Here is a 24,517-nt window from a genome sequence, read left to right as displayed (position 1 = left end):
ATTTAAAAGGTTCTTGGATGAATAGACAGTTCAAAAGAACATCATTCATTGGAAATAGAAATCCTCTGTAACATTATGAATGTCTTTACTATCACTTTTGATCAATTTAATGTGTCCTTGATGAAAAGATTATTCATTTTTTAAATCTTGCTGAGTGTAAACTTCGGAACGGATGTGTAAACAATACACAAGCAGACAGGCACACACTCACCCAGTGTTTCCACTCCGTCCCGTTTCTTGGTGGTAGTTTTGTTGCCGGCCTCACAACTTATGTGGTAAAAAGTAAACAGAAGGTGATGCTTCTCATGGACGTGAACTGGAAGCTCGATTTTAATCTGTGACAGAGATGAAAATACTTCAACATTAAGGAATCTTGATTTACTCTAATAAAGAATGGTTTGTGTTTTTTATAAGCCTGATTGTGACTCATAAATACAGTGCATGAAAATATAAACATGTTATTGTGATTTTTTTGCTAAAACTACTCCTTTAACCAGCTTCTCCAGCTAATGACATCATTCTGTTTGTTCCAGCAAATTATGCAATACTGTAACAGCTTGTGGCTATGTCTGTGTGTACGGTCTATGTTGATGTCTTGTGACTCATTCATCTACTGAACAACAATCTGTCTTTAATATCTTGGGCCTGAGGACTGCGGTGAAGCTTATCAGGATGCGTCTACAGACAGATTCAGCTCTTCATTTCCTTGCTCGGGAAAGCTTGTGCTTTGTGCTGTTCATAGCTCGGTCTGCTCAAATGTTAGTAATGTAAATGTCATAGTTTTAGGTCTCAGAAGGATGTGTTTATATTTTAAGAGTAATGATGGTTTAACAATAACATTAATGGTTTTTACTCAAAAACGTCCAATATGATGTGATGTCACGTGCCTGATGGATTTATACAGATAATTAAAGATGTGCTATTATATTGTGAATGAATAACATTACATGATAACATATGGATCTCACCTCGTCATAAAACTCTGGACTCTGGTTATGATGCAAAACTGCAGCAAAAGCACTGGTGGTGAAAACTGGACCCCCTGGCTTGCCATAGATGCACTAAAAGCAAACAGTGGTTAGTCAGTTACACATAACACTGCACTAACTATAAAATATTAAAGAATTGAGGGAATAAAACTGATACCACACAAAAACAAATTAAGCCGTCACCTTCAATGGGGCGGCTCCTTCATCATCAGAATCCTTGAACTGAACACAAACTGCAATGTTTCGAGCCTGGGAGAAAAACACTGTATCAGACCACTTCATATATGTGACCCTGACAGTCACAAGGGTCAATTTTTCAAAATTGAGATTTTTACACCATATGAACGCTGAATAAATAAGCTTTCCATTGATGCCTGGTTCGTTAGGGTAGGACTATATTTGACAGAGAAAATCTGGAATCTGAGGGTGCAAAAAAATGTATTTACAAAATCAACTTTAAGTTTGTCCAAACGGAGATCTTAGCAATGCATATTACTAATAAAAATTATGTTTCCATATCTTTACAGTAGGAAATAGGACACCAATAATAGGACACCAATTATGTAGTGATAAAAAAAAGCAAATTGCTATTTTGCTAATGAATGAAACTGAATAAAAAAGGCAATAAACAGATGTCATTAGTATCATTGAGAACTAGATCTGTATAAATGTTTGGTAGCATCTCTAACATACAAGAAAAGAAGTTAGAGAGTAATAGGGCAAACAGTTGAATGCAGTTTGAGCTTTCCAGCAGTGGAGGAGGATGCAATTAACCCTGAAGTCTGTTTAATTAGAGATATGATGTTTCGTGGATTGATTATGAATAGAATCCCTGGGGCTTTTCACAGAGCCTCATGTTTGAAAACACGTAGGCAGACATTGTTACTGCTTGAAGGAGCTTGTTGTTGCACCACCACCCACAGCTTCCCACTTCCACTAATTACAGAATGTGCTTTGTGAAGTGAGAGGAACCTCACCTTGGCAAACGTCTTCTGATTGTCGTATTTGAGCTGCTGAGGATAGACATAGAGATGGTTCTTGTAGATGGTGAATGGATGATTGTATCTGGCCTCTTCTGGGACAAACTCCTCCACTTCCACGGACACCCTCTCACACTGCTCCTCAAACGGCTTCACGGGAATATAAGAGGATGTGACCGAGTCTGTGAAGATAAAGCTTATACATTAAATACCATTCTTTATTATGTTAACCCTCATGATGTGTTCTGTGTTCAAACTGGCAACCCATTCCTTTTTTAAAAGTAATAAAGACACAAAAAGTCACTCAAAGAGAAAACCCCTACAATTTGAAAAAAAAATTAAATTAACCTAGATATTTTTAAAAATATCAGAAAGACTATTCCTAATGAAGACTATCAATTAAAATCACATACCAATGAAAATCTGTTAAACAGATATCCAATCAACTAAAGGTTATTTTTGTTACTATTATGCAAAAGCATAAAATTATCTGATACTGCATGATTACAAAAAATGGAAAATTCAACAAAACTGTGACACCCAGGAAGTGACATCATTTGGTGAATAGCAAAAAAAAAGTAAATAATCTCCTTCTATTTTCTTAATTTTTACAGATTTGTCATGCGAACCATGTTCTCAAAGTTATTTTAAAAAAATTATTATAAACTGACTTTTTTTTTTCTATGAGAAACGAATTGCATCATATGCTAAATTGTGCCTTTAAATAAATTGTTACTGAGAATTCAAAAATGCGCTGCCTTCTAGTGTTAGAAGGTGTTATCTAATATTAAAAGCCAAATTAAATAAAAAAAAAACACAAAAAAACTTACTTGACAAGTCTGGAGGCACACACTCAACAGTGATGTTAATTTGTCCAGGGATTATCTGCAGTTTATTCTTCTCTGGTCTACAAGAAAATAAAAGTCTCTTCAAAACATTCATAATGCATAATATAATAAAGTGACAAACAAGGAAATACATTCATGGTGGATGACAGGGATTTTGCCAAGTGCAACATGTCATTCACATCAACAATTTAGTGATAGGCAAAGGAATAGGGTTCATCTTAAACCCTTGTACACCATTATTATCATTTCCCTCTGATTCAGGGCTAGTGTCTAGGTCAGGGATCAGATCAGGACTGTTGTTACAGACATGCTGACCCAGGACAATTTCCTATTTGTCAAATTCACAGTGACAATTTAGGGATACCTGGCATCAAAAGACGGTGTATTACGTCTGGTACACACACTTTGCCACTCACTTTTTGAGATCTGTCAGCAGTTTGATGAGGTCTTCAGTGGATATCTTGCTACTGTCTTGGCGGTAGAGTGGAGAGAACTTCCCCGCAATGTCTAAACTGCCCTGGGAATCTTTGAACACCTGTCTGAAGACACAACAACAGCACCAGAAATGGACTTTAAAACACTTACATATTACCTAAATATTTACTAAAATGATTTCTGAAGAGTACTGACTGTGACATTCAAGTTTGAAGAGCACATATTTCTACTTGATGTAGAACTTAGACCATTTAAGCTTTACTTGTCCATTAAGGAGCGAGTTTCTGTGTCTTACTTGGCAGCCCAAGCGAAGGGCATCCGGTATTGCCCCAGCCGTTGGCACGTCTGCTTGGCAGTCTTCAGGACTTTCGGTACTGTCTGAGAAACGGACACATAGAAAGGCATGGAAATATTCCACAGAGCATCCTGGAAGCATTTCAGTCTGAATCATCAAAAGACAATTCAGGTCAAAAACTGTATAAATACAACATATTTTTATTCTGTCTTTATACAATACTTTTATTTTCCACATCAGACTGACATTTAAAATGTTAAAATGTATCCTAGAGAGTTCAGACAGCTTGCTGATGTAATGCAACGCTCTTTTTTAGTACAAAGACGTCATGCCAAAGAACGGTTTACAGTTCTGTCGAAGCATGTGTGTGTTATTGAGCACCAGACCTTGCTGATGTCAGAGGTCTTGATGTAGGGCTCCGTGCAATGGGTGATGCCATTCTGTAAGACCTTTTCCACCCGGGCCAGCAGGAAGATGTCTGTGTGGGGGTTGGTAACGGAGAAAATACCCTGGACAACACAAAGGACACACTGTGGTTATACGAATACATAGAAGTAATAAAGAAAATTAAATAGTCGGACAGATCACTAAAGATTATCATGAGAAAGTGTGTTGTTGACTATGGAAATTCAGTGTAATTAATTCAAGTCATTACTAAGATGACTACCTCCTTTTAACCTCTGCAGACTTCTTCTATGCACGTAATCATTTCATAATCAAAATAAAATATGCATGCAACTAATCGCCAAGAAATTGTTCTTGTCATTGTACTCTAGTGTGTCTTTCTCTCTCTGACACATCCAGTCATCTCTTCTTCATGTCAGCTGCCCTGCGTGATGTTAGTTCCCGTAAAGCCACGTCACGTCTCCCAGAGGCCTGAAACTGTCATGACACTGGCTTTGATTTAGTGCATAGCTTTAGTGCTATGAAACAGTGCTGTGTTAAAACTTGGCCGTTTCTGCCCTGGCCACACGCCTTGTGCAGAAGAGCAAGCTCGAACACATGAAAACACACACTGCTAAGTAAGCCTAGAGAAGATTAGTTAGATATAACACTCCGTGATTTATAACTGGAAAAGTTCAATACCAGAGATAAAATGGTGCATTTATTTAGCAGAGCTCTCCGTATCATCCTGCATTAAAAGGCATCAGGCCTGCAAAAGGTGACAGATGTAGATAATAAAACAAAAATGTGTCTTCAGTTGTGTACACTGAACTAATGAGGCATGAAAGTTCACATGCACATGATTGTACATTTGACTGCAATTGCAAAATGTACACGCGCTTTCAACAGAAGGAAGAACTAAAATGACAAGTGAAAATGACGCAAGTCAGCCACACAATAACTAGCTATATTCAGCCACCTGCAGCCCTGAAAACTGCATGGATGTGCAAAATTCTGAAAACACATCGACTTCCCTATCGGAAAAAAAGCAGAATCATCCTTCTTATTCAGCGGTGATGTACAATGCTTTCCAGTCAATTGAAGAAATCTTTAGCAAAGTGCAGATTTTAAACGTTAGAACAGAACCTAAACTAAAGAAAAAAAAGCTCTATCTTGATTTTTTAATGGTGCTTGCTAATGCTTTGCAAAATGCAATATCCACAGAGTTTATAGGCCATGTTTTCTCTCTTTTCCCCAAACCGCGACAAACGCCAGTTCCCTTTTTTTGCTGAATGCGAAATATCCACTCAACCAATCACAGGGCACCATTCCCACACTCTAGACAGTAATGATGATGCTTTGAATACATTTTCCTCATCTACTTTGTACTTTGTGAACAACAAACAAGGGCTGCCCGATAAATGGCATGTGATTGTCATGCACATCTCATCAGTAAAGCCGAATTTGTGATTAATAGTATCTGTAAATCTTACAGATGGAAATTATTCAGATGCATTTAATACACAGACAAGCTACGCTATATTGCGTTCATTAAATGAATCACATTCGATTATGAACGCAATATTGCATAGCTTGTCAGTCTTAGTGTTTTATTAATGCCATATGTTTTTATTAATACAACACAGCACTAGTCAACTAAATGAATGTAACATGGCAAAGATGAATGCACTTTTAGAAGTTGAATGTAAAGAATATTTCTGTGATATAATGTGATGTTGTTCAAGTTCTTGTTCATAATGAGATTTTATTTTATTGCTGTAAATAATTTATAGCATTAAAAAGATGACCCATTGAATTCATTTTGGGAGTGATGAGTGATGGATGTATTTTAGTCCAGTGCCTGTGTATAAGATTAGTATTGACCAAGATCAGAGGCTTTCATATGTGGATCAACCTACTATGTAGTGTATTTTCAACAGTTTCAATATGAAAATAATATTTCATATTGATTCAATGGATTTATTGAATTTTGGGTAAAAAAAAAAAAGGAAATTCTTAAATAAATCTTTGAAAATCAAAATCTGGATTTGAATTTTTTATGTTATTATAACATAAAGATGCTATGTGAAAGTTTTCATCTAGCCACTTTCTTGGCTATATATATATATATATATATACACACACACACACACATACACACATGTGTGTGAAAATAAAAAATAAGAAACAAACAAATATATATATATATATATATATATATATATTGTATTTTATATAAAGTAGAAAAAAATGTATAAATTAAAATAACTAAAACTAAATTTTAAATTAAAATAAATATTGATCTGAAATATAAATCCAAACTATAATAATATCCCAGTGATACTAATAAATAACTAACACTGCAGCCATGTCTCTGTGATACACTGGTCACCATATAATTATATTATTATAATATAATATAATAATATATAATATTCCAAATAACTCATATTTCACTTCTCCATTTCAAATTTATTTATTTTTTATTTTAGTTTTAGTTAACTATAATAGCCCTTCTTGGGTATGGATTCTTCTGATTTGAGTCTATAAGCAACCACCCAGCATCACATCACAACATATTAAAAACACTTGGATCATAAGCAACCACATAGAAATGCCCCAACAACCACTTTCTAATATAATGTAGGTGAGTTTTTATAGGCAATTTTTATTATATTTTAGTATATTCTGTAAAAAGTCTTTATATAATTTAATTACTACTGTATTGGGAGTACAGAATTTTCTTGCAGCAAAGGATTTTTCAGAATATTTGTCTAGAAAGCTGGTCCTAAAGTGTTACCATTTCATGATGATGACGTTTACCTGAGTGGGGAAGCGAATAAGAGACTCTGCGACCCTCTGGAGAACCGGCAGACCGTGACCGTTTACCCTGACTGCTTCATTTCCATCTCCTCCTTCTGGTTCTTTTGGCGTCCCAGAGGAGCCTTCTTGAAGCATTTCCCTCACACAGGGTGGATTGAGGTCAACATGAAAGTCTGCAGAGATCTTACAGCCTTTGGACAGATCAAACAGCGCTAAGCTGATGAAGAATGGCTCTACCTGAGGAGAAACCACAGAGTGTGGAATGAATGAGGCTGATGAGTCTTGACATCTTTACTCTGGTAACTTCGATTCAACAAAACAATCTGTCTGAGCAGTAGTATGTGCTGTGAGGATCATAAAGTTTGTTTGATATAGATTATATAATTTAATGACAGCAAATCAGATTCAAGCAAAAGATTACATTTCTAGTGTTTCTGAAACCACATCTCTGTGTGTAATTTCACTCCATTTGCATCAGTCGTGTCTCTTTTAATCATTTAACAAAGTGTGGGAAAGTCAAGATGCATCTAAGGGAGCTGAAGCTTTCCAAACCCTGCTGATGAGTGCCAGGATTCCTTCCCTGGAGCCTTTGAGAGTGCTTCGCTGAGCATGATCATATTCATTAATGTGTTCTGGATGATCCTCTGTGCTCACGCCAAAAATCTCTCATTAAAAAAACAAAGCTCCATGTTATCCAACTATGCTGACCCATAACTTTGGTTCTCTGACAGTCAAAGCTAGACAATAAATAAGACATTTATTATTTAACCTGGGACACAAAGAGAATTTATTGTTTTCATGTGATTTTCGTGGCTTAAGAAACACGTAATTCAAAAATACATTTATATTTTATTACATAGGCCTATCCTCTGTACTGTACAGGACATTAGGATTAGGAAAATAAAGGCAAGACTACACTATACATTTACAAATACTTTTTTAGGCTTTGGATGATATTTTCCTTTAACACTGATAATTTAAAAGGTAAAAGATTTAAATCTTTTGTAAAATGTAGCATTTCTACATTTTTCTTTATATTTTTTACATTTTAATTTAATATATAATATACATTTAAATTAGCAGTGCATGTATCTGAATGTTTTTACATGTATAACATGTCACTAAAACTTGTTATACTTAAGATACATAATAATAATAAAAAATAATACAATTATAATACAATACAATAACTTTTATTATTATTTCTTTTTTTTTAAATAAAGAGTTTTACTAAAATGTAAAAAAATAAAAAATAAAAAAAATCAGATACATGTAATTGATCTTTTAAAATAAAATGCCTGTAATTCTTATTTTCTATAATTGTGACATCAAACATTTAAAAAACAAGAACAGGAAGTTGTCATTGCCAAAGCCCCAAACTACAGGTACAGGAAGACTTTTTTAAATATATACAGTACCAGGACATTCACAAAAACAACTTGCATCTACAAAGAAAAATACAAATGGTGGAGTCCCATTAGGATAACTCAGCCCAAGGGTGTAATTATTGTTTTGCTTAGAAAATAATAGGGATATACTGCACTGGCTAATATTGTTCATGAAAGTCTAAACATTCTCACGTATCAAAGATCAACAGTAGCACTTGCATCATCACAAAACACGATCAACAAAAATGTGACACTGACAATAAAGATGAAACGCATGGCTTAAGGTTTACTCACATTGGTTAGGATGCCATCATCCTTCTCACTGACACATCCTTGCAGGCTAAAAGTCAGGTCGTGACAGCTAACCATGATTCTTCGGCCAAATCGCTCTTCAAATGGCTTCACGTCAGGCTCGATGCCTGAGAAATCTAATCTCTGAAGAGGAAGGGAGAGATACAGATGATTCATATTCCTCATTGCTTCACATAGTTAAAGAAAGACTGTCTTTCTAATAGCTGTACATTGGACATAATGGACTAACCTGTGTCTCAGGATCCAGGGTGAAGATCTTCTGTCGACCTTCATTCCTGCTCATTTTATTCAGCTGGTCAGTTTCTCTGCCATACTGGAGATAAGAGGACAAAAACAGTTTGTATTTGTAAAAACAGTTGTATTTGTAAAAACAACCCAAATTCACCAAAACGTGCTAAGCCACTCAAAAATTGCAATCTGCTAAAAATATACTCATCCTCAGGCCATTCAAGATGTATACGAGTTTATTTCGTCATTGGATTTGGAGAAATTTAGCATCGCATTACTCTTTGCAGTGAATGGGTGCCGTCAGAATGATAGTCCAAACAGATCAAAACTGCCTGAGCGTGAGTAATTTTTCAGCAAATTTTTGGGTGAACTATTCCTTTAATATACTTTATCCCACTATGCACTGAACTGAGTCTGACCTTCTATTTCCAGCACAATGAATAAACCTAGAGTAAAATCAACTGCAAGTTTTAGCTTTTTTTGATTGGCCTGTCATAATTTTAGACATTTAAGTACAAAAGTGGACTAAAAATGCAAAATAATATTTATTATTTTGTGTCGCCACTCACTGAATTAAATGATGTAACATAATGAGACCATGCAACAACAATGAAGCATACTTCTGTTTTAAATGCATATTATTGCATACTATTACATATTTCTGAGTTAAAAACGGTCATCAGTATATACTGCACAGTATGCAGAAGACAATATCCCAGTAATCTGACCTCAGCCACTTAAACTGCACAAAGAAGTAATCAAACCACTACAGTTAGCATTGTAATTATTTTGTGTCAAGTACCTTCATTAGCTCTGGATGAAGACTCCGGCCAAAGCTCTCAGCAATGTTCTCTGGTCTCCCCTGGCTACTGCTGTCGTCATCTGTTTGTTAATCAAAAGGCAATTGAAAATGCATGCATAACAGACAAAGCGTTGTATCATTATGTAGTGTGTGAATATGGGCTTATCTTAGACACCAAGCAGAACAATTAAAACGCTCTTCAGTCATAAATGCCTTGTACTTTTATAAAGTAAAATACAGAATCTCATATTTGCTGATCAATGTGTTTGATACATTTGAAAGCCAAAAGAATTTGTGAACTGCTCCACTGGAACAGAAGAAGCACCATTATCTGTAATGTGTGTATGTGTTAAATGGTGTCACATCGGGGACAGTAGGTGGAGCTTTCTGGGAAATCAGCTCCTCTCATTTATTCATGCAGACACAAGAGAAGGTGGGCTGCTAGAAGATTTCTCTTCACATTGTGAGGTGGAATGATTTAAAGAAACACGTCACCTTCCATAAATAGGTTACACACTGATCTGGTTTTATCTTATTAGACAGATTTAAATAACTATTATCTAACACTGGACATAAAATATCTGCCTCTCTCCTCCCGCTAAAATGTAATAATGCTATCATAATCTGTTCAACTGACATTCAATTCACTGCATTTATGTTTTAAATTAATAACTTATTTTAATGACAATTGCCTACTTTTAATTTAGGCTAAATATCTATTTTCAGTGCTGATTCTGAACATAACACCATTCAAGGACAGTGCCATTCAAGGCTTCCCAAGTAGGGACATGCAAAGAGGGTTATCACACAAAGTCTGTTTAGGTCTGTTAAACTTAGACCAATGGAAACCAGAGTAGTTATGGTTATGTTTAATTCTTATCCTAACAGGTATGGTTATGTTTCATTCTAATTCTACAGCCCACATGCCAAAGAGCAGACATTTTTATTATAAAACAAAAACAATTTCAACAGAGATCTGAAATCTGCCTTAGTCATTCCAAAATTTGAGAAGTTAAAAGATTGAAAGCACGTAATTGAAAACGGTTTAATTTCCTCATGACCAGCACATGGAAGGTCTTAAAAACAAATGCAACTATTGGTCAAAGTTTATACCATAGAAGCACAGGGAGTTGTTTATCAGCGTCTTTACTGAACAGGCCAAAAGTAGCATTCTCTTCAAACTGCTCGGTGTGAATACAGCCTCCCTAACATTTTCAGTCATCTATCAACACAAGAATATTTACTGAAGGACCGAAAGACTGTCTCCTATAAGAGTGTAATACAGAGAGTAAATAAAGTTCAAGAGGTTCTAAAAAGGCCCTAAAAGAAAACAAATAAATGTATTATATTTGGAAGTAGCAGAATGGGAACTATGCATCTTTTTTCAGGAAGCAGCACATACCAGAGTTTCCCCACGTTGCCAAAATGCCTGTCATTTGGTTATGTGAGGGGATCGTTTGTTCCCAGATGAAGAAGACACAGGGAGAACAGCCAATTAAAACGTGTGTGTGGGTGTGTTGTTTACCCAGAGAACCTTCGGAAGGTTCTGCTCCGTTCCTCCTGTCATCCATCGCGCTCAGTAAAGCCTGTTTCAGCGTGTTCACCCACTCCTCCATCTCAGCCTCGCTGTCTGCCACCAGATAGTGACTGTAACGGTCCTCCATCTTCAGCTCAAAGCTGTTGCGCTTCATCTTAGGAACCTGCCAGAAATGTGCCGTGTCAGTGTGTGGAGGAATTGAACGCTGGGCCTTTAAGAAGTGTTTGTGGTTATAATAATAATTGGTGTTCAGCAAGGAAGATTCCTCTGGTTGTGTTACCGAGCCTGAGGGCTGCTAAGTGCTGTTATTAAACCTCCTGAAAAACGTATCCAATCAAGTTCAGATATTTCCATGTCTAGATATTTCCAAGTTGTAATATAAAATATCAATCTGTAATTTAAAATGCTCATTTCTGGCAACAAAAAAGCTCTATAATTACATTACATCATTAAACCTTGTTAATCAGGGCCTGTAAACTATTGTACCCCTTGACCACATGTCAATCTTTGACTGCAAATCTGTAAAAATAAAAAATAAAAATAAAATATCTGTATTTACCGGAACTACATCTATACAAGAGTCCAGATAGATGGAGCCTTTTGATTCCTTGTAGTTTTTCTCATCTTTGTATGAATTCAGTATGTAGGAGCCATCAGGGAGCTGAGACAGGTAGAAATACCTCTTCTTGAACACCTGTACAAAACAAAATAATGTGTGTGTAAAAATAGAGACAGAAATACAGTCATATGTTTATAGCCATTTTCATCTTTCACGTTTGTATAGAAAATATACAAACTAATCCGTTCAAAAATGCATTTTTCTTATGCTCTCAATGCTGCATTTACCTGATCAAGAATACAGTACAAACTGTACTCTGTGTGAAATAATAACAAATCTAAAAGAACTATATTCTATTTTACTGTATTTTAAAATTTTAAATTACACGGTTCTGTGGAATACTTGATTCTGATTGGTCAGTTGCAACATTCCGAGGTATGTTACATTTGCATTTATGCATTTAGCAGATAGTTTTATCCAAAGCAACTTACAGTGCATTTAGGCTATACATTTTTTGATCAGTATGTTATATAGCATGTTTAGTGTTATCCCTCGATAACAGCTGGTAAAAGCTGATAACACAGGCTCATCTGGGCAACTGAAGTCTGCGCTGTACTCTTGCTAGGAACAGTTTCTTTGTGGGAGCTTTGCGTTTGTTTAGCTGATAAAATATTAAAACTCAATTCAGTATTATCTGTACAATTATTTAATCATGTCATCCTAGCATCACGGACTCGCTCTCGTTTCAAACAAACGCAGCTGCTGCAATTTTGCGACGGTTGTTTTGTACACTGTATTGGACTATAAGATAACTTACAAACTGGTAAGATTTTAAAACATTTTCGTCTTAAGTCTTTTATTGCCTTAATCATTTTTGTGGTGAAATGTTGTGTAGTAAGTGGTTTGACTGCACCTTTTCTTTTAAATGCCCGTCTAGTTTGAATCTGATGCTTGCTCGCAACTGCTGTGCTCACGGAAGCTCTGCATTCAAATATTACAACTCAAATCAATATTTTGTGTCTAATTATTTACTTTTGTGGCAAGTAGCCGTGTAATAAATGGGATAATGTATATCCAGCCAGTTGTAATCACAGAATAACCCCTTCAGGGTCCTGATCACCCGGTCAGAGGTTATTCTGCGATAACAACTGGCTGGATGTACATTATCACTTACATGTTTTTCTGTGACGTGATTAGTAATACTACACAAATGGATTTTTTTGACCTCCTGACTAAGGAGTAATGTGATTGAGCAAGTCATATAATGTATCCTTTATGCAAATACTTACTAGACATCATTTAGCGCAGCACTTTGTTAAGAGCAAAGTGTTTGTGTATGAGTGCATGTAATTGTAATTTCTCCAACAATCGGTCTTCAAACTGCATTGATCAGCAGATGTACAGTATATTAAGTCACAACGACTGCTGTAGCTCTGTTGATGATTCAACTAACCTTCATGGAGACCGACAGACTGCTGTTGTTGCTGCTGGCCTTCTGCAGCCAGCCCTGCTTCATTACACCTCCTCTCTGAGAGCAAAGAGATGATGAATCCTGAAACAGACACACACACACACCCACACAGAGTAAGAACTAATGAAGCAGATAGACTGATCTGAATACAAAGATCAATTCATTTCTACGCATGCAACCTTCTCTGCCCTAAAGATCATATGATCTGAATATGAACACTGTGCGTTCTGGTTTTACAAACATTCATGCAAATAAGCCACTTATCCCTCACATAGTAACTCAACATCACACACACATTAACACAATACAATAATGCACTTACTAGCACAGCTTATAAATGCTTTAAAAATGCTATGCATGTAACAGTAATATTAATATATGAGGTGATGAGAATGAGGTTGAATGTTTCACTAACAGTGACTATAAATGTGTGCATGTCCATGTGTGTGTGTGTTTGTGTGTGTGTTTCTGGTGTCCTTTATGAATGTGCTTTTCTCTAGCTCTCCACTGTAATATAATTGTCCAGATGCCCTTCTCCCCTCTTTCCTCCAGCATTTCTCATTCCCTTCCTCTCTTTCTGTCCTAACAGTTCCTCTGAGACTGATCAATTGCCTGCACACTGCGCTCCCTTTGAGTCACTCAGCAAATTGATTCAATTAAATGAACATGAGAGAGCAAGCAGGATGTATACATACGCTACCTAAATGTTCAAAAGTTTTGGGGAGTGGGGGTTATGTTTAAAAATAAAGTTTCTTACACCCACCAATGCTGCATTTATTACAGTAAATTTTATACAGTAAACTAATAAAAGTTATACCTTTTTATTATATTAATATATTTAAAAATAATTTACTGCTGAAATAAACATTTAAATAAAAGTATTTAAAATTTATAATATATATTGTGTTCCACATTAGAAAATAATGCATATAGGTTTGGAAAGACATATGATGAGTATATCTGAATTTTACGACTGAACAAGATATTGAATTCATTCTCATATTATTGTGTACATTTTGGCTTCATAGGCCTCTTGCTTTAAAAAAAAAAAGTTATTTTAGGTATTCAGAATAAGAACTTAGTGAATTATAAAGAAAAAGACTACACTATACATGTCTAAACATGAACATACACATAATCAAGACAGCAGTAGAGGTGTTCAGTCATGGCATGAATTTGTAGGCCAACCCGGAAGCCCTCACTAATTTCTAATGGGTTTTTAGAGCAGTGGTTTTTGATTAGGTCTGTGGTTAACATTCTGTTTTTGTGCTACGACATAAATTACACACAGCGTGTATGTCGAATGTGAATTTTGAAACTGCTGCTTGCTAACCAAATTGCTAACCATCTATATAAAGTCCCAAGACTCAAGTGTTTTATCTGTGATGAAATGGTTAAAAAAAATTATTTTAAAATGGACAAAAATGCTTTTTCTTTAGTCTGTTTTGACACTGCAAATAAGTGCAGAAAAGCTTTTTAAAGGAGAGAGAGAGAGAGAGAGATGAGAGAATATATTGAGACATTTGATATTCTACCCTCTGTTTTCCATCTGCAAACATTAATGTCTCTTACCTCCTCGCCCTCATCCACCTCAAACACTTGGTTGGGAAGCTTTTCCGTCTTCGTGCCTTTACTGCAAGACAGAAACAGTAGCTAAAGCCAAACTTTGAAAATAACACCGCAAAAGCTTTGGCAAAATATGCAAACTCTGACATACCAGGGCAGCGACCGGAAGTCTCCAGAGAAGGCCTCGTAATTATAGTTGATGACATGCCAGTTGGTGTTGTACATCTTAATGCACTGCCAAAGAGCGTGAGCATTGCTCAGTTACTCAATCACATGAGCTCAAACACATCAAAACATGAAAAAAAAGAGGAAAATCTGATCTCATATTTTATTAGTCTGGAAAGACGTAGTCTTCACTCTTATTTTGGCATTGAGAGGTTCTTTACCTGTTTGGCAAACAGGCTTTTTGCCTCGTTCTCAGCATTTTGAGGAACTGAATGAACAATAGTTCTCCTTTGACGTTGAATCTGTGCTTCCTAGAGAGCCAAATACACAAACAAGACAAGACAGAGAGAGAGAGAGATAGATAGAGAGAGAGATAGATAGACAGAAAGACAGATGAAAATTAGATTCATATGGTGGCTGCACAAGGATGAGGACTGTTGGAGTCAGACAATAAACATCAGGAAATGTGATTGTGAAGTGACTCACTGAAACATCATCAGCTGGCCACACCAGCAGGTCTCTCTGTGGATCACTGTGGATCTGAGCTTTCCTCTGAAACACCACATTCTCATAGTCCAGCGGCTCGATGATCTTCGGCTGCTCCTGCAAACACACAGGACTGATCAATGATTTTACACACAGCTGCGCTCACAAGGGCCTGTGATCATGTCTGGAGTCAGTGTTTGTGTCCCTCTTTATTGCTGCTACTAAACATACTAAAGCAATGCACACTGTTATTATTCAGATTTGCTTTATCTGTTGTGGTTATTAGTGTAGCTTACACAGATTTGACCGCTTTGCCTGTGAATTTCTTAGTTCACTTCCCCTCTAACAACCTTTTTACAAAGCAAAAATCCGCCACAGGATTTCTGATTTCTTATTTTCAATGCTTTTGAGTTTGATTCAGTGTTTTCTCATTTCAAGTTCCTTCTAAAACAGAATCACGTGTTAAAGCTGAAACACACACTCCTGGCTCAGCTGACATGCCTGTGTCATGCTCTGATCCTCAAAGACTTCAGCCACTCGGAGGAGAAAGTGTTTTCACCATAACAAACCATGTGGGATGGACAGAAGACAAGGGCAGTGAACTAGATTCATCTTTTCACTCATGTTTCACAGTACGGGAATTGCCAAACAGATGACTTTTCAGATGACTTGCCAGCAACTAGTGTTAGGAAACTTTTATGGCTTTAACCTTCTGCTGGAAATTTACTATGAGCAGTTAGAGATATTAAGAGAGGAAGTTATAGTTTCATAACTTTGTAAGGTTAAGACAGAAATGGGCAGGCTGTATCTTCTGTCCAGAGTTTGAGACTGGGTAAAGCTGCTTATTGTTTCTAATCTTTAAAGCGCTTCAGCTTTGACAAGATCAGCAATACTCAGCCATGACTCATCTGAACACCTCTGCATATGCATGATGCTCTTTTCCATGCAATTTAAGTGAATTGATGCCATGAACTTGAAAATTTTTTGAAACCTGACTGTAAACGTAGTGAATGACTTCAATTCATCTGTTGTTTGTCACATGAAACTATTGAAGATTGCAAAAAAACATGTCATATGGACAAATTCTATGGGGCTTTTCTGTCATGCAGGTTAAAAGTCACAGAAGGTCATGCAGGTTAAGAATAAAACAAGGATGAATAAATAATGTCATAATTAGGGCCGAGACTTTAACGCGTTAATTGAGATTAATTAATTACACAAAAAATAACGCGTTAACTAAGATTAATTAATTACAGAAACAAAATTCCCGCATTTTTAATAACGTATTTTTGCACCGCGGAACGTTTCTCACTGGATAAGTTTCGGCGGACCGATTATACTGGAGCACCAACTAGCGTTCGCATATCACCGCAGCAGCACATCGAGCCTCAAGTATCACCTCAACGCAAAACATATAGCAGCTAGCGTGGACTTTACACTTTATGTTGAACTATGTATTATTTTGTTGGTGCAACAGTTTATGTTGAACTCTTTATTGTTTTGGCCAAGGTTGTTGAGAGTTGGACTTAGTATGTTATGGCCTCTGAAGCAACAGAGATGTTTTCTAATAGTCAGTGTTTCCAATGTTCTGAATGTAATTGACAGTATTGTGTTTTAATTAAAAAAAAAAAAAAAACATTTACAGAAGGTTTCAGCACCTATAAGCTTCCTGAATTTCTGAAATGTACTATTTCTAAATTGTTTCTAAATATGCTATTGATACACTTCATGGCAAAAATTGCACTGGTCTGCTAGACTTGGTTGAACAAAAATAAACAATATTTTGTTGCTTAAGCTTATGTATTCAGTCATTATTCAATGGTATACTATAAATCCATGTGAAAAAAAATTACTTCTCACTGTTCTCAGGTCAAATATTTATATGCGATTAAAATGCGATTAATTTCGATTAATTAATTACAAAGCCTCTAATTAATTAGATTAATTTTTTTAATCGAGTCCCAGCCCTAGTCATAATGTTTTGGTGAATTAACCCGTGTGCATTACAAACAGGCCAGGACCATACTACAGTAACTTAAAAAAGTTTGGGGTCTGTAAGATTTTTTGGTCACACTTTATTTTAGGGTCCAGTTCTCACTATTAACTAACCATTAACTATGACTTTTGCCTCAATTAACGCCTTATGTGCTGCTTATTAATATTTTATAAGGTAGTTGTTAAGTTTAGGGTATTGGGTAAGATTATGGATGTTATGGATTATATGTACTTTATAAGCACTAATAAACTGCTAATAAGAAACTATTTATTAGTGTGAATTGGACCCTATACTAAAGTGTTACCGATTTTTTTATGTTCCTGAAAGAAGTCTCTTATGCTCAACAAGGCTGCATTTCTGTGATTAAAAACAGTTAAAACTAGGGATGTCCAGATCCGATCACGTGGTTTCAGACTCGATCGGAATCGGACGTTACCTCCCGATCAGGACTCGGATATGTATATAATAAAGGTGTGAATAAGTATAGATTTAAACTCAAAGAGACAGTATAGTCTGCGCATGATCTGGTGTTTTATTCGGACCCAGAATAAGGCGAGGTGAACATCACGGAGCGCTAAACACTCCTGCAGTGTGCGTTTCATTCATACTCGAAGCCGGAGGGCGCTCTCGTGCAGAAAGTCATATCAGGAAAGGACAAAAGCATCCAGCTATCGCTGTATGAAAACAGTTCTTTTCACAGGAAAACAGAAACTTTTGGAAACACAAAGACATTAATATATGGTTTTTCAATTCATCTCCAGCAGGTGATAAATAAAGTATATGAACAATGCAGTGCTGATTGACATGGCATTTGTAAGTATAGAGACTATTCTACCTTATTATGTGATAACAATGTGTTTGTAGTATATAAACAAATCATTATTATGTGTTATCGTCCAGCAGTTATAGATTTCTAAGCCAATTAAAAGCTAGAAATTAGAGAGAAATTTAAGTTGCCTATACCACCAGTCAGAAGTTTTGGAACAGTAAACTTGTTAATGTTGTTTAAAGAAGGAAGTAACAGCTAAATCTGTCATACATCAGTGCTTCCTGTGTCTCTCAAGCACGTATGCATGAGGTGACAACCAATGCAAGTGTCTCAGCAGCAACTTCCTGTCATGTGTCACATCACATAGAAGCAAAAAAATAACCACAGCCAGCTCAGCTACAACAGAAACAGAGCATGTGTTTCAGCACAGTTCTGCTGGCGTGTGGCTGCTTTCTCTCTCAACTGCCCTTTCAAACTAAATTATACCAACTTCCCCAATCCAAATCCTGTCCTTAATCACTGTATCCAGGTGTTAAGATCTCAGAGCCAAGATTTTGCCACATAACATTGTAGGACCAGTTTTCTACAGCCAAAAAACCCCACAAGGCCTCAGATCGTTTCAAAAAAGCACCATCAACGTCAACCCTGTTGAGGAACTGAAGAAAAAGAAGAGTCACAGGCCAACAAACCACAGTCTGAGGTAAAGGGAAACATGAGCCAATTTACTGCTCGCTCACAAACCGATGGGCGTTGGCACCCCACGCATTTCAGTCAAGTTATTTCCGTATGAACGCAACATGAAAATGTGAAAGACGACAAAGTGGCTGACTTAAATCTGTACAGAAACTGTGACCGGGGCACATCTCTAGAGCTGATCTCTTTTTGTATCATTACAGGGTTTATCTCGTCTTGTAAATCTTGTGGAGGATCTGTGGATCAGTGAGCATTTAAGGCCCATCATTTGAAAAGCATCTTGAAATATTGATATCCAGTGAGTTCTGTGTAGAAAACACAGTTTAAAATATTGCAAGTAAATATTGTGAAACCCAACTTTCTGCAGCTTGACCACAGCTGTCCCATATTTAAAGTCAATATGATTTGTTATTTGCTAAAACGGTGTCTAAGCAGCTATTTATAGTATGCATTATCAAATGGAAATGGAGAGTCATTCCGGAGGAAGAGTAAGTTAAGACAATATGTTTAGAATATAAAGACAAAGACATTATTTTTCTTCTTTGAAATCATTTGCACTAATGAGTCCCTTACAATAAGATGCATTTATAAAGTACAAATGTCCATTTATAAAGTAAACAGGGTCAGTTTTGGCTTTTAAGAGTTGAATGCCCATTAATGGATCTCCACAATAATGAGTCCTAAAACCCAGAAATGAATCTATTGGTTATACGAATGGGATTTTGGTTTAATGCATAAAATAAGGACTCTGCTTAACACAAGTTCTACTACATTAAATACATCAGTAATACCACACTGATTTTTACGTGTCTTGAAAAAGGTGGTTGCTAAACACTGACTAAATGAGCAGAGGTTGTCAGGGACATTAAACATCATCACACAGAGCAAGAAAATTCCTGTATTTACATGTCCACTTTTATGGCCTCATTGTGTTTATACTTGTGCTCTTGCAAACTATTCTAACTCACACTTTCCAACTCGATGGTGTCGTCAGCCTATAGCCTACCTTTAGCTTTCTACTTCTGTTTTAGACTTCAAAATTCACAATAGTTGTGTTCATTTGTGAAGATTATCTTTGATCACAAGTGCTCGTTTTCTGCAATTATCCAACAGTCAATGGAAAACTCCAATTAGCTTTTTGTTGAGGCAACCAGGGTAATGCAAACTTCTCCAGTTTCAAACGTACTCCAAAATATGCATAAAGTTAACTTTTATATAATATTAAGAGCAAAAACCTTGATGACTTCCTGCACTACACACATCGTCCAATCAAATGATTGCTTTAATAAGAATGTCCCTCCCCTCAATACTTACTTGACACTGACTAGGCTGCTTACAAAAATAAGGGACGAGGCCTTCAATATTTCCCACCTAAACTTCCAGTAAGACAAACGTCAGTTCTCGGAGATCTTAAATCAATTCCATTGAGTAACACAATAATTAACACCAATCACCAATAATAACAATAAAGGTCGCTCATATCATCATATTGGCCAAATTTGTTCAATAGCACAATATGAGTAAGAGGAGAAGAGGAAAGAGGAGACAAACACTTTTATTCAGTGTGACACAGGAAGTATAGCTGAGCAGCCTGAGGGTAATCTCAAGGGATATACTCCATAGTGTGCCATTTGTTGTCTGTGTCCCTGGAAACAACAATCAAACTGACAATCATAGGCCTTAATTCATAGCACTTATAGAAAATCACCGGCTAATGACATACGTCCTGCTAAAAATATAATTTCTCAGCACCAAGCATTCATAAGAGGCATTAGTAGTGCTGAGAAATGAGAGAAATCCTCCCTAATGCCACATTTCTGTTCTCCATCTCTGATCATTAATTTCTCAACCATGCAATAAAGGCAAAAAGAAAGCATGGGCGCTGCTCTTGGACTGATGAATGAGCACATGCTGCACATGACTCCTTACACAAAGGCATAGGATGCTCCATGTGGTTCCAGCAGGAGCTACAGAACAATGTATTTCCTATTAGGATCTAATAGGCATTAGGATCACCTAAATGCTGGAATAGATTCCTAATTGTGTATTTAAATCAATGCATATCTCAGTGTTTTTATGCACAAGGTTTCAACTGATGTCTATGTGATGTGTACGACAGATGTTGAAGCTGTGCTGGTGTAATTGCCAGGAAAGCGCGAGACGTTATGCCTTAGCAGTCTAGTGCGTGTTTAAAAAATAATTCCAACGCCGCTTGCAAGAAACAAAAATGACTATAACAAATACCGGACAGATTGTATGCATAAACGAGGTCTAATAATAAACGAAAACTGTATTGAAATCAAGTGAGCTGACTACCTAGACAGAATGCACGCGCATGTGATGTCAAAAAAAACGCCGCCGCCCTAGATAGGTAGTTCACTACGTGTTGAGACAGCCTCACAGATGAACTGGCCAAAGAGAGAGAGACGCTCTTGAGTTACTAACCACAATTATCGAAGTCCTCACCGCCTCCGACACACTTTGTCTGAGCTCCGCAGCCGTTCCGGGTTTACTCAACCTTTTTGTGAATTTTCTTACTTCGGACATGTTTTCCCTTTTTAGTTTGACTGAAAAAGAAACTCCATCAAAGTCCTCATAGCGGAAATCGACATCTCGGTACGCCAATCTGCGCATCTGACAGAAGTGCAGATGGGAGAGGGGCGGGGCCTCGTGGACCAGCGTTAGCTCCGCCCATCATTGACTGTTTCAGCAGAGGAAGTCGTCACAGTTGGCTTAACTTATAAAATAAAATCTTATTAAAGAGCAGTGAATGGGAAAGTATGTTTTGTTTGTTTGTTTTTTTTTCACTTATGACATGTCATTCCATTAGAAATACTATTTCATTAATTAATTACTGTTACTAGGAAGTTCAGTATTCATAAATGCAAGTACGGAAATTATAAACCATTGTTTTTTTTATTTTGAAACCAGAAATTAAGCAATACCTAAAATCGGTTTACAATCTGATAACGAAGAAAGCTGTTAAGTGTATTAATGTGTGTAAACATTTCCATATTTTTATGTAATTTCTTGTCCATTGTAATTTTGTATTTCTTTTTCTTTGTGTTCACATCCTGGCTACTAAAATTTTTTTAATTTGAGTGATTCGATTAAAAAAATAAATGGGAACGGGAAAGTAGGTTTTTATAACTCTCTCAAGACTGTTAAAGACAAGTATTTTCTAATAAATCTATTTATTTTCCTAGCTATTTATTTTCCTTTTTAACATTAATTTACATATTTGTCTGTTAAAGCTCTATTTCTTATATTTTGTAAAGACCTGAAGTGTTATTTGGATACTATATCCTCTTCCAGCAATGTCAAAGCCTTAAAATGTTATACTTTGTGCACAAAGTATAATATTTATGCATCTTTATCGTGTGCATTTGGATAGCTGCCGTGAGGGTGCGATTTAGCTTTTTTCTTCTTCTTTTGTTCTTCCTTTCTTCTCAAATTTACTTTATTGTAATGTATATATTTCCCCTGGCTTAACATTTTGTTTTTTGTTTCTTTTGCAAGAACTTTGTATATATATATTTTTTTTATATCAAAGCTTTATTTAGTTTGGTTGTTCTAATCTGATTTGATATATATATATATATATATATATATATATATATATATATATATATATATATATATATATATATATATATATATATATATATATATATATATATATAGACACACACACACACACACACACACACACATATATTTATATATATATGGATAGATATATATATAGATAGATAGATAGATAGATAGATAGATAGATAGATAGATAGATAGATCAGTGGTGTTAACTGATTTTTAACTTTTTTTATGTATTATAATACAAATAATAGTGCTATAAATGTACATACATTAAAAAAAATACAAATATGTAAACATTTAGAAGATTTACGATGCTGGTGACCATTAAACGCGTCATCACAGTTTTGTGAAAAGGGTCCATTGAGCAATCCCTGGTTTAGAATAGATAAAGTTATAGTTTCTTATTTTAGATTTAGAGAGATTATAGGTTATCTTACTCACTTTTAATTTTAAGTTAAATAATGTGGTTTGTAAATAAATAGTTATGTGTTTTCATTACAAAGTGAAAGTCTAAAATTCTAGCTAACCTGGGTTTCCCCAATTCTTTCAACAAAAAAATCAGCATGTTTCATACCTGAATTCGTATTCTTGTGAATATAAATATGCATTATGATCATAGGCTGACACCTTGTGGTCTTGGCTGGTATTAAAATGCACACATTAATGCCACAAACGGAAGAAAAGGCATATCAATCATATAAGATCGTTTTTAGGTTTAAAATAGTGACATAATTTCTTATGGCTATATTGCATATATGCATTGTATTTTTATGTGTACAAAATGCATGCTATATACAAGCTTAGCTATAGATATAAAAAACTACACACACACACACACACACACACACACACACACATATATATATATATATATATATATATATATATATATATATATATATATATATATATATTACATTATGTACAGTCCTAGTATTCATCTGACAGCTAGCAAATAAATCCACACAGCTGGTTTTAAAGCAGTGGCTCTCAACCTCAAAGTTGGGGTCACTAGGGGTTTCGGAAAACTTCCAGGGGGCCCCCAATGGCTCTTAAAATGATATCATTTTAATTATATCCACATAATCCTAAATAACATTAAACCATCATATTCATGAGTTTATTCAAGTTAATTTATTATTAACAGAAGTACATATCAATTAAGGAGGCCTTCTATTGGGGCCCCTTCTAATATTGGGGGCCTCAAAGCAAAATAAACTTGAGAACCACCGTTTTAAAGCATTAGTATGATTCAGAACATGAAGCATGCAAAATAAAGGCTAAGTTGACATGTGTCATGAAAGATGTATTTTAAACTTCTCTCTGTGTCTCTAGGTCTTTCAGCTTACATTTGGTTTTCAGAAGCTGATGAAATTTTCGGCTGAAGCTGGGCCTACATGGCTTCACAATACTCTTCATATTAACCATAGGATTTACTTTTTTCACATCCTTGTGTCCAACCACAAGATATTCCATTCTTACAGCAAAGAAAAGCAGCCCTATCATCAACAAAATTATCAAATTAGCCTAATTTAAAAAAATATGCATGGTGCTAATTTAGTATATTAAAAGACTGCAGACATCCAGAATTCAGCTTTCATTTAATTTGATAATACTTTCATCTAAACAAGGTTCTCTGAGGTCCATTTAGCACATAGTATTGATAGTATACTGATAGTATTTAAATCCATTCCACAGAATTCAGTTTGTGTACCACACAATTAAAGCAACACTAATCGAAAGGCTGTGAGTTCGAGTCTCGGGCCGGCAGGAATTGTGGGTGGGGGGAGTGCATGTACAGTTCTCTCTCCACCTTCAATACCACGACTTAGGTGCCCTTGAGCAAGGCATCGAACCCCTAACTGCTCCCCGGGTGCTGCAGCATAAATGGCTGCCCACTGCTCCGGGTGTGTGTTCACAGTGTGTGTGTGTGTTCACTGCTCTTTGTGTGTGCACCTCGGATGGGTTAAATGCAGAGCACAAATTCTGAGTATACTTGGCTGAATATCACGTCACTTTCATTTTTGGGTGCAGTATCCCTTTAAAAAGATCATCATCATTATTATTCACTCACCTCCAAATCCAGCTGTAGAGTTTCTATGGAATTTTCTCTCTATGGCCGAGCCAAACTGGGAAATTGTCTGTACAGGACGACCAACTGCCGGTTTTACCATGTGCTTTGATATATTTTCAC

General features: G+C 35.9%; 1 protein-coding gene across 2 annotated transcripts in view; it reads right to left on the bottom strand.

Moving 5' to 3' along the window:
- The window catches only part of LOC128017257 (dedicator of cytokinesis protein 11-like), a 66,401-nt gene extending 45,024 nt beyond the window's left edge, over nt 1–21,377 (bottom strand). For both annotated transcript variants that reach the window (XM_052602553.1, XM_052602554.1), the window contains exons 1-20: nt 21,172–21,377; nt 15,269–15,385; nt 15,004–15,093; nt 14,769–14,851; nt 14,624–14,684; nt 13,034–13,132; nt 11,581–11,715; nt 11,010–11,184; nt 9,485–9,564; nt 8,684–8,767; nt 8,437–8,577; nt 6,755–6,991; nt 3,934–4,056; nt 3,548–3,630; nt 3,234–3,356; nt 2,800–2,876; nt 1,967–2,151; nt 1,173–1,238; nt 969–1,061; nt 212–335 (exon numbers count right to left, since the gene is read on the bottom strand). In XM_052602553.1, the coding sequence (XP_052458513.1) occupies nt 212–335; nt 969–1,061; nt 1,173–1,238; nt 1,967–2,151; nt 2,800–2,876; nt 3,234–3,356; nt 3,548–3,630; nt 3,934–4,056; nt 6,755–6,991; nt 8,437–8,577; nt 8,684–8,767; nt 9,485–9,564; nt 11,010–11,184; nt 11,581–11,715; nt 13,034–13,132; nt 14,624–14,684; nt 14,769–14,851; nt 15,004–15,093; nt 15,269–15,385; nt 21,172–21,360 (2,365 nt within the window). In that variant the 5' untranslated portion in view covers nt 21,361–21,377. The remainder of the gene's footprint in view (nt 1–211; nt 336–968; nt 1,062–1,172; nt 1,239–1,966; nt 2,152–2,799; nt 2,877–3,233; nt 3,357–3,547; nt 3,631–3,933; nt 4,057–6,754; nt 6,992–8,436; nt 8,578–8,683; nt 8,768–9,484; nt 9,565–11,009; nt 11,185–11,580; nt 11,716–13,033; nt 13,133–14,623; nt 14,685–14,768; nt 14,852–15,003; nt 15,094–15,268; nt 15,386–21,171) is intronic.
- Nucleotides 21,378–24,517: the final 3,140 nt, after the last annotated feature.

The sequence above is a fragment of the Carassius gibelio genome, chromosome A7 (genome assembly GCF_023724105.1).
Source record: "Carassius gibelio isolate Cgi1373 ecotype wild population from Czech Republic chromosome A7, carGib1.2-hapl.c, whole genome shotgun sequence".
Classification (NCBI taxonomy): Eukaryota; Metazoa; Chordata; class Actinopteri; order Cypriniformes; family Cyprinidae; genus Carassius; species Carassius gibelio.
The sequence above is the reverse complement of the archived record's forward strand: the minus strand, read 5'-3'. Positions and strand labels throughout refer to the sequence as shown.